Source organism: Pteropus vampyrus, unplaced genomic scaffold, assembly GCF_000151845.1.
Source record: "Pteropus vampyrus isolate Shadow unplaced genomic scaffold, Pvam_2.0 Scaffold64, whole genome shotgun sequence".
In the NCBI taxonomy this organism is placed as follows: domain Eukaryota; kingdom Metazoa; phylum Chordata; class Mammalia; order Chiroptera; family Pteropodidae; genus Pteropus; species Pteropus vampyrus.
Genome location: NW_011888845.1, coordinates 1,244,215 through 1,255,364, shown reverse-complemented (window position 1 = coordinate 1,255,364; position 11,150 = coordinate 1,244,215). Strand labels below are relative to the sequence as shown.

Below are 11,150 nucleotides of genomic sequence, written 5' to 3'. Positions count from 1 at the left end.
TGTCTATAACCACCAACTAAAGGTGGACAGGAGCCTTGGCAATAAGGGCTGTTGATATTGGCCTCACACTCTGTCGTTTAGAGTCATACAATCTGTGCTTTTCGCAGAGCTCATGAGTAAGCCCATTTATGAAATGTGACTTCCTCGAAAGTGTGAAAGGGTTCTGTCTTGCAGGTTATATTTGTCTTTGTAATCTCAGCATCGCCTAGAGTCTGGCACACAGTAAAAGTTCACAACATGTTTCTGATTGAAAAAGCTTTGCATTTGGTAAGTCACCATGAATCCTTGTAATAATTGCTGGTCTGAGGCAAATAATGTCATAGGAACACTGATGTAAATGTAAAGAAAGATTTCTCTTGAAATGTTAACATATTCACAGCTCAATTACCTCTTCGGTATCTGTTAATTGAAGGTTGAAGATTGCCTAAGTAAGATTCCCACACTCTCAAAAATTATATAACTCTCTAAACAATTACAAAAGTTTCTTTTTTATAGAAAACATCTGCTGTGCCTAAATGTTGAAACATTCCCCACAGTGATGATTTTTATCCAGGAGGGTGGGGAACATCAATGGATGAAATCAATTAACGAGCCATTATTCCAAGGTAGAGAGATGGTTGGGTGGCTTTAGTTGTTTGCAGAAATACCAGTGTATAAAATAATAGCAGCTACTTTTTATTGAATGTCTACTAAAAGCTAGGTGTCACACTAGGTACTTTACATATGATTGCTAATTCTCACAGCAAGCTGTCCAGAACAGAGTTAATAAGCTACTAAGCTGACTACAAGCCCAGGGTCTGCCAGCCTCCTGAATCCATGCTTCCAGGTTGGTGGACTTCTATTTCAAAAAGACAGAACAGACAGTATAACTTTGAAGTTGCTGTGATTTTTGTGTAGTGAGAACAAACCCAGTTTTTTGTTTGATTTTTGATTACCTCATTTAAAAATTTATAGTAGGGGGACAAAATCATATCTAGGTTTAAAATGTATTGAGTTATTAAGATGCATTTTTCAATATTGTTTTAATCCATATTAGGGAAAACTACGGCCCTTTTACATATGAACAACCTGAATTAAGGCAAAAATTTGCACTGGCTATAAAGAAATTCAGGAGAAAGAGAGTAGATTGTGACTTAGAAAAGGTGAGAAATCACTTTTACTGAGTAGAAAAGTAGTCATGCTGGGAAATGTGGAGCCTCCATACCTGAAATTTCTTTTTCTGTCAAACCAAAGGAAAGAGAAAAACAATTTTGAAAGACAGAAGCACAAAATCCTCTGAGAAAATTACTTCAACAACTAAATACAGAGAGACTGAGATAACAGACAGCTACCATGTTGAGAAAGGCTCCTGGGGGTCGTTAATCTTTGATAGTGTGAAACTGTATTTTTTACACTAAAAATTGACACCTGAAGTAGCACAGATCAAAAATTAGAGGTTCAGTTTTGAAAGCTGTAGGAAAAAGGAAAGGATTAAGACTGGAGTGAGTTAAATGTAACATACAAATTTAAGTCATTATAGTTTGGTATTTACATGCCTTTAAATTTTCCACATTTACCCTGGTCATAATATACTATGTAATTTTAATTTCCAACTTTTAGGAAAAAAATCATTGAATAGAAAAGCTCTTTGGACAGGGGCTATGCTTTATACATTTTTGCAGCTCTCCACTTCTGTTCACATTCAGCCCACAGGGAATGTTACTAAATGAACAGAGAAAGAAATCTGTGTTTGGTTTAACTATTCCTTTGGGAAGCTTATCCATTTGAACTCTAGGGACAGAACCCAGGGCCTAGGGCCAAACTCAGAAGTCTTCTTGGAGCATATATTTGCAAATGTGTGATGCTATGGGGTTGGAAGTGTGACCAACTGGAATATATATGCTCCATACAAAAGCATTAAATTCATTTTCAGTTTAAAACTCCATGCCTTCCTAAGGCCATGGGTTTATAGAACAAGCCTTGGTGATACGGGCTAAATGCTTACTATGCTCTAGGTGCTGTGAATCCTTTTGATAACTTAATAGGGTAAATAATGTGAACGCATTTTACAAATGAAGAATAGGCTTACAGAAGTAAAATAATTTGCCTTAATTCACCCAGCTACCAAGTAACTCAGGTTGGATTTTGACCCAAGTATGTCTTCTCTTTCTTCTTTTACCTGCTGTTGATGGAAACAAGCTTGTTGAAAGTATGAGGAATCCGAAGCTTATGTAATAAATTTCAGATTCCAGCCCCTAAAGTGACAGCAAATGTTCATTTAATTTACTTTGTTTTTCTATTCTGCAATGACGGTAGGTGTACAGTTTTTTATTCACTCTTCAAGAAAAAAAAAAAGATTTGCAAATGTTATTGTTTGAATTCACAATGTTCCCACGAGGAACTGAAGAAAAATTCTTCACCCTGTACATTTAAGTAAATAGAAAAACAAAAACTTAGAAGACAAAGATTATACTGTAGCCTTTTCAAAGGGACTCAGCAAGAGAGCAATGTGAAGAAGGTGGAACACTATGGCTTGTCCTTTTTAATTAGCGTTCTAACTACAACTCACTGCTTCTATGCCTGAAATAATTGAGATTATTATAATTATTACTGCATTTCATTATTTGGAAGTTTGAAAAACAATTTGAAGAAAATAAGATCTCTAAACAGAAAAAAATGGAGACATTGATGATTTACATTACAAAAGTTCTTTTTTAAGCCTCAAAAATATTTACTCTCTAAGGTTTCTTACACTCTCAGCTCTCATAACATAAATGATTGTTTTGAATCTATTAGTTACTTAACCTAGAGGCTGAGGTACAGGAATATTTCTTAAAGTATTTGAAGCCCTGATGATTAAAGAGTATTATAAAGAAATAAAGAAAAGAACCTTAGAAATAACAGCAATAATGGCTAATAAGAATCGAGAGTCTACCACCTACGAGGTAGTACACTAAACACTTTATACTAATTGAGTGCCTCCAATAATCCCATGAAGGGGATAGTATTAGTATCACAATTTTACATATGAGGAAAATGTGATACAGAGAAAAATCACTAGTACTCACAATTTTCAACTCTAGAGTCACATTTATAATTCTCTTTGACCAAAAGAGAAACGGAATACAAATATTATAAGTGGAAGTTACCTTAGAGATCATTTTGTCCATCGTTTCTTCAACTGGACTCTGTATAAGAAGATATGGGACAAAGCCCTGGTTAAATAAATTTGAAGATCACTGCATATTTTATTCATTGTCACTTTGGTCCAGTCACAACTTCTGAATTGTTTGAATTCTCGTATCTAACCTTTAAGCTAAAAACAAAAGTTTAATCATTAACAAACAATGAAACATGCTGAAAGCATTTGAAAAACGTTCTTTTTCACATTGGTTAAAAATCCCCCTTCCGTAATTTCATATTTTTTTTATGTTATTTGCCAAGCCGTTTAGTAAAACAACCTTAAGCAAGATGATTAACAGAGTAATGCAAGTTGGCAAACTATAGCAAACAGGCCAAATCTAAGCAAAATATGTCTTTTTTAAGGGTTGTAAAAAGAAATTTTAAAAAGGAGAATATGTGACACAGTCCTTTATGTGGTCTTGCAAAACCTAAAATATTTACTATCTGACCCTTTGTAGAAAAAGTTTGCCAACCCCTGAAATAATCAAACATTGAAATGGCAGGTACAATTAAAAGTTTTACTTACACAATGTAAATAGGAGATTGTTTTCTCCATTCCACTAGTGGAATAACGAGTTTATAGAACAATTAAATGGCAGTCGAATCAAAAGGTTTACTGGTGTTTTAACTAAGTTTACTTAGCTTCAGCAGGTGAAAATATCACTTTGTAAACTCAGGCATACAAGAACTAGAATTTCTACAGCAATTTAATTTCTATTTCTCATACTACTTGGGGAGCTGAAGGTTATTGTCACTTTGGGGTTCCCTTCTTTTTCCCAGGTTGAGTCTAATTTTGAGGGGGAAATTTGACTATAGAGTACCACATGTAAGTACTGCTCAGAGTCAGGCCCTACCCTTTCTGCTCTTGGGTTACTGGTCGGTCTCACCTCTTATACAGCCCTGCTTCCTATTCACTCAGCCTCCTTAGGATTCTCCATACCATTACTGCCTTTCTAATGTCTACAGCCTTTATAGATTCACTAAACAGAATCCTGTTTGTTTCTGCTTGGACAATTCATTGCCTGTAATTGGGTTACCATTTACTTATCTCAAGAACCTTAGGCCTTCCCTAGGCTTCACATGTTACTCTTAGCTTCATTGCATTCTGTAATAACCTCTTTATAGCTTTTGTTACATTATAATTTTCTATTCTTGAATTTATTTGCCTCATGATTTCTAAACACCTTTTGAGAATAGGCATCATTTTGTTTTTTTCATTTATGTGTCTCTAATTCATAGCAGTTTCTGATACACAGTAGGCACTTAAATAGTCATCCAAGTTAATAAATCACTAAATCCCACTAGTACAGGTGGCTTTTCAGACTTAGAGTTTTGTTAACATTTGAGCTATTATATATATCAGGAATAAACTTATATTTCCCTTGTTATTCTTTTACTGGTCACACTGGTCGTCTATAAGTAGAGAGTTTTTATGTTTAAAAGATTTACACATACAAATGTGAAGTCTTTAAAAAGTTTCAGATAAAAATAGTAAAAAGTCATTGAAAGTAGAACTAGAATTGGTGGGGACATTAGATATTATCAAATTTTATACAACTTTTCTTTAAATATTAAAGTCCAAAACAGTTTCTGGCACATGGTAGTTAGCATTAAATGAACTTTATACAAGTAAATAATTTCTTTTAGTTATACACTCTGTCTCAGCACACAAAGGACCTAGCTCTTGATGTGGAAATGAGGGAGCTCTAAGTGCCCACGAATCTCTCCAAGTGTTAACTTTGCTTGCTCATCTGCTATCAAAAAATGTACTTCTTCTACAGACAAGACACTGCTTTACACTTATACTTGTCAGAGCTCAACCTTGATTTCAGTACCATCCAGCAGCTTCAATGTAGAGCTGAAGCAGGTAGTCTATGGGGGGACCATACAGAAAGCTATATTCCACACCAATTTAGTTCTCCACAGAAGTATTCCTAAGTTATAACAATACTTACTGGCTGTTCCGAGAAGAGTTTTCACATTCCCTGTAAAATCGGTTGAAAATTACATGTAGTTCTAGAAGTGCTTCCTAAGAACTTGCTAATGAGAAATAAGGTAGGTCTCAATAAACATTAAAGCAAAATGTGTGTGCACATGCAAGAGTGAGGAGGGAGAAAGGGAGGGAGGGGAGAGAGATTGATTCTTAGAACTAGAGTATAGTGTAATCTGCATGTACAAATTTAGCAAAATAATGTATCATTTGGGTACAGTTAAATACAGTATGTGTTTAGGACTGTCCAGGCAACACAATTCAAACTGGGGAACTTGGACAATGCGGTCACCTCAGAGGCAACCTCTGCTGAAGAAAAGAGGGTACTTAATTATGCATCACCAAATGCCTGAAATGTTCCTCCCAACTACCTATCTCACATCACTTCAATTCCATGCTCATCAAGTAGCCTTCTGATGATGATACCAAGAAAGGATGTGTTATGGTTTGGAGATGTGAGCATCCCAGTTACTGGAATATTTTCCATTGCAATTCTAATTTGATAGTGATTTTTTAAATGTATTCATATCAAACGCACACCGTCTTACTTGATATTGATAAGGTCCAGTAACTGCCAAGAGCCACTCAGCTACAAATTTCTAGACCAAGTTCTGAGAGGACAGGAACTACCTTCTTCAGTCCTAAAGAATCAGTAGCTGCTATCCAGTGCCTGGAACATGTAGGAGCTTGGATGTTTGCTGAGTAGAATGAATAAATGATGTACACATAAAGCAAATTCATTTTCAGGCTTCTTGGTAGCCAACCAGATTTCCCCTGGAAATCCCAAATTCTTTCTCCTTGCATATGCCCATTTAAATTTTAGCAGACAATTGTTCATTGTTAATATTCTTTACGTAAGAATTCACAATGTAACTTGCAAATTTTAGTGCTAGAAAAAAATGATCTCTAAGCAAACTTGAATGCTTCCTTTTATCAAATGTAAAAACTTCATCATCCATCACAGTCTCCTTTTTGTCTTGGATGCCAGGAAATTCAAAGATATATTTACGTATAACTGCAATGACTATTTTATCTTCTAATAAAATTTTTCCTTTAAATATTACCTGATACAAAAAAAAAATCTATTCTTTTGTATCTTTAATATCTTTGTTACATTTTGATATGTTGCTATTTCTGTTTATCTATTTTAAATATATTACTATTTGTGATGCTCTATTGGTTACCTTCACCTTCATAACTTTTACTTACACTTCTTTGCTTCCTCTGACACAGTATCTCATTTTCTCATGTCCCCCCTCACTTGTCACACATAAAGTGAGGATATTAATACCCTTTTCTCCTTCAGTTTTCTCCGCCCTCCTTCAATCTTCTAATTTTTATCAATTGTCCTTTTATGCTGTCATGGTTAATATTGACATTCAGTGCTACAATGTCTACTGTGCTCTATGGATTAATTCTAAGTATATTACTGTAACTATGCATGTAGCATTAACTGAAGAGTAGAGGAGTATACCTTGAAAATATTTTCTTGTGTTGCTTGTTGTTTTCCTGGAGCTCCTGCCTTTCTTGTCCTTTTTTTTTTTTTTTAAATGCAATATGCATTTTCATTTTCTTTGGTATAGTGGCACTAAGATAGATGTCAGATCCAGAATCTTCATTTTGCCCGTACCTTGCTGCGTGGCTGCATAAATTGATCAGTTTGAAGTTTTCATGAAACACAAGGGCCTTAACCTTTTAGAAAACCATCATTCTGGATGATCTCTAAATCAGGCACTTTCAGAGGACTTCAAAAGATATATGTTCTTCATTAGTGGAAGTCACAAATCAGCTTCATGAAAATATAAAGTTAAAGCCATTTCACAAGACTGGGAGGGGGTAAAAACTTGGTTAGAATAAAACTTATAAATAGGCAGGAAGCAAATGTTTAAATCTAAGAAAAAAAATATTTAAAAAATACAACTACCAAAATGAAAACCTAACAGGTTAGTCTGACAAAAACAAACCATTGCTAGAAGTAATGAAATGCACATGTAGTATTCAAGACAAATATACTTCTAAACTTGTAGGTAGTAAAATAAATCTTAAAACAAATGAAATATACATTCCCCTTGATCTAAATGCAGTTTATATAGGCTTAAACCATGTATTCATTCTTAAAGATTCTAATTAGCAAACTCACTTGTCAATTGAGGGCATATACAATGGAGCTGTTCTAGCACCAGGGATGAAGTTGAAAAAACAGATGTGTTCAAGGATTTGCAGACATGAAAGCAGTAAATCACAGCATACTGTACAGGGTGCCATATAAGTAGGAAAAAGACAGCATCTAATTTTGCCTGGGAAACTTATAGGTGGGATATCTGAGGAGATAATGTTAAGGTTGTGATCTGAAGAATATTTTCTTAGGAGACAAAAGGAAGAGAAGGGCATCATAGGCAGAAAGAACAGTTCAACAGAGTGAGGATGTGAGAAATCAGAGCCATTTGGATAATGGTGATGTATTTGTTAGTTTGGCTCATATAAACAGTGTGAGGACAGCAGGAAAATCTGGATAAGAAACACACCAGAAAGACCTTACACATTATGTGATGGCTTACAGATTTAATTCTAAAATAACAGAACCTTTCACAGCAAAGAAATAAAATAATGATTTGTATTTTCACTGTTCTTGGGAGAGTGACAGGAGTCAAGACTTGGCAGAAAATCCAGTGAGACAGTTCAAGAACCAGTGTGTATTAGTCTGATTGGGCTGCCGTAACAAAATACCATAGACTGTAACTTAAACAACAGAAATTTATTTTCTCCTAGTTATGGAGGCTAGAAGTCCAAGATCAAGGTGCTGGTAGGGTTGGATTCTCCAAAGGGCTCTTTGCTTGTGACTGGCTTCCTTATCACTGTGTCTTCACATGGTCTTTTCTCTATGTGCGTACATCCCGGATGTCTCTTCCTCTTGATGTAGAAGTGCCAGTAATATTGGATTAGGGTTCCACCTAATAGCCTCACTTTACCTTAATTACCTCATTAAAAAGGCCTTATCTCTATAGTCATCAGATATTAGGGGGGTTACGACATCAAAAGAACTCTAGGGGGACACAATTCAGTCCATAACATGGTGAGTGACACTAAGAATGGAAAAGAGGGGACAAATGGAAGGACAGTTAAGAAGTAGAAATCAACATGACTTGACTGGTTTATGAGTTGGGTACACATGGGACAAAATGAGGTATACTTGATTTTCGGTTTAGATAATCAGGTATGTGCTGGTGCCACTTGTCAAAAAACAAATACAGAAGGAGGCCTGGTGTTCCCAGAAAAGTGAAGAGTTCAATTTCCAACATGTTGCAATTGAAGTAGTTACTAAGTTCAGAGCTTAGGAAAGAATAATATAGATGGAAACCAAGAGTATATGAGATTGTCCAGAAAAAAAAAGAGTAAATAACAGAAGGAAATCTAATCTTGGTGAATAACATTTAAAGAGTACATGAAAAAGCCAAATGTGAAAGCTGTGTAGATATATCTCGAGAGACAAAGAATCAGAACAGAGCAATGTGGCACAAAAATTTAGGGAGAGTAGAGTTAAGTGGGAGTTGGTTGTTAATTCCTAAGTCTTTTTCAAAAACTTAATGGTATTTTATTTCAAGAATCATAATATGTACATCAAGTAGCCTGAAATCTGTTCATGAAACCTATTTGAATGGCACTAATGATTTAAAGTAGAAAACAGGAAACAAGTTGTATGAAGGGATAACATTTATTTATCAGCTATATTATATTATTTTGACAATCAGTTATATACACTTAAAAATTCCACATTACTCTAGAGATCCAAAGGCACAAATACAAGTGATTTATTATGTTTTTAAAAAGTGACAAGAGGGAATATTAATTCTGGAAGATTTTTGATCAATTTAACACTAATATACATTAGAGAAAAAAATTTCCACAAACATTCCCTCACAAAGCTGGTAGTTTTATATTTACATAGTATTATAGCAATTTTAAATGTTAATCTATGATATAATAATGTTACTTCAGAAAACATAAAAAATATAGTTTTTTAATAGCCATGCTCCCATTTTTGATGAAAGCTAGTCAGTTCATCTTAATGTAGTTTAACACTTAAAAATGCATGAGATATTTCGATCATCTTTATAAAACCTTCAAGACAGAAGACTGTCAAACTGAATAGACAGAGGGCTCATCATCACTTATGTCTGAATCATCTTCATTAACTCCTTCAATCACTGATTTTTTTCCTTTACAACAGGATACAATTAATCCAATCAAGAATACCTGTAAATTTAAGTGATCTATGTTATTTCTCAAATCTAAAATCATTCAGAAAGTAAAAAATTTAAAATCCAATGGCATTACTATGATACAAACGGCCCACTCACTAAGGGTCAAATCACCTCTGGGATTCTCATACTTACCCCAAGAAAGGCCCAGTTACCAAAATAGTACGCGGCACTAAAAAACCAGAACTTGTGAAGAAAGAGGTATGTCCGGGTAACAGTACACTGATCTACAAAAGCAAATATAAAACTATTGTGAGATAAATTCTCTCTTGAAATATACTATTAATAATATATCTAAAAGTTATTAACTAAAACTAATGACCAAAGTCAAACAGTAACTGTTAGAGATTGGATTGAAATCTAGGTCTCTCTATAAGCCCACTCTTTCAATCACCTTACTATAGTTTAAATTACCAACTAATATAACATGTTTTAAAAAATTAATGCCACCAATAATTCTGGCTCTTAAATATAAAAAAAATTATACTGGCTAATTCAATTTATTTGAAATAGACAAAGCATTCCAACCAGGAGTGCCAGACATGTTCGAAAACAAGTTTTCCTAATGAACACTAAAAAAAAAAAAAAAGAACAAAGTAATCAGATGTGGTTAGTATTAAGCTGCACTTTTCTAAGAATCCAATTATCAAGACAGCTCAAACTTGAGAGCGTTTTTGAGCTTTTTTTTTTGCTTTTTACAAAAAGATGACTGCTGCTTCCAAAAAAATACAATAATCATTATTTATTGATATGCTTACTATTTAAACTTTAGGTAGCATTATAGGTTGAATTAAAAATAAATCATATATTTTTTTCTTCCAAAAAAAATGTACGTTAAAGGGAAAGTGGTAGACTGGTTATTTGATATTCAGACTCCACACTGGTTTTATCCAAATACATTATTTCTATTAGGTTATAAAGTCTTCTATATATCTTGACATATGCCTTGTAAATGATGTCTAGGGATGTTTATTAAAACCATTCAGGAAGGTCTGGGCAGCACAATATAATGTAGACCGAAATTATATATGCTGCAGCTAATGTAGGATTTCCAGAAGGTCTTTATTCATTACAGAAGAAACTCCTTATCTTAGAAGGCAATTTCTTTTCAGTCTATTAATTGCAAAAAATTACACTTTATGAATATTTTTATCCAAAATGAACAGTGGCAAAAAATTCTACATGCAATTAGGAGATCAATTTCATACCCTATTGCTGATTAAGACACTACATTGTTGATTTCTAATTTTATGAACTCTCTTCTCAGCTTCAATAGATAAGTGCTAGTTTCTCTTAAAATATCAAATTGAGCTGTGAATTTTGTAGTCCAGTTTATTACACAAGGGATCTAATACATTTTATTTTTTTGGCTGTCATATGGTTTCTGAAAAATAGCAGTAGGTTGTATTTTATCCAAATACAAGACCTGTTATGTAAAGCTTTAGATGTTATATAAATATTTAGATGATATAAATCTTTTCTATTCTAATCCCTTCCACTGTTCTATTTAGATGATCTAAATCTTTTCTATTCTAATCCCTTCCACTTCAACATTTGCTTCTATTGCTCCATATCAAACTGCACAAAGCAGCCTTTTTTCTGGCAGGAAAACATGCAGTTTAATAGAGAAGCAACCTCTTCTTTTCATAAGGAAGGACCACCGATCTAATGCTGATCTATTGATCCCCCAGGAGCCGTGTTCATATTCTTTGTTCTCTTTCTCAACAGAAAAATCTAGA

At 34.0% G+C, this 11,150-nt stretch overlaps 1 protein-coding gene across 1 annotated transcript in view; it reads right to left on the bottom strand.

The window, feature by feature from the left end:
• Window positions 1-8,848: 8,848 nt before the first annotated feature.
• Window positions 8,849-11,150, bottom strand: part of LMBRD1 (LMBR1 domain containing 1) — a 78,720-nt gene continuing 76,418 nt past the window's right edge. Inside the window, exons 15-16 of the mRNA XM_011361181.2 lie at window positions 9,547-9,638; window positions 8,849-9,406 (exon numbers count right to left, since the gene is read on the bottom strand). Coding sequence (XP_011359483.1) covers window positions 9,290-9,406; window positions 9,547-9,638 — 209 coding nt within the window. The 3' untranslated portion in view covers window positions 8,849-9,289. The remainder of the gene's footprint in view (window positions 9,407-9,546; window positions 9,639-11,150) is intronic.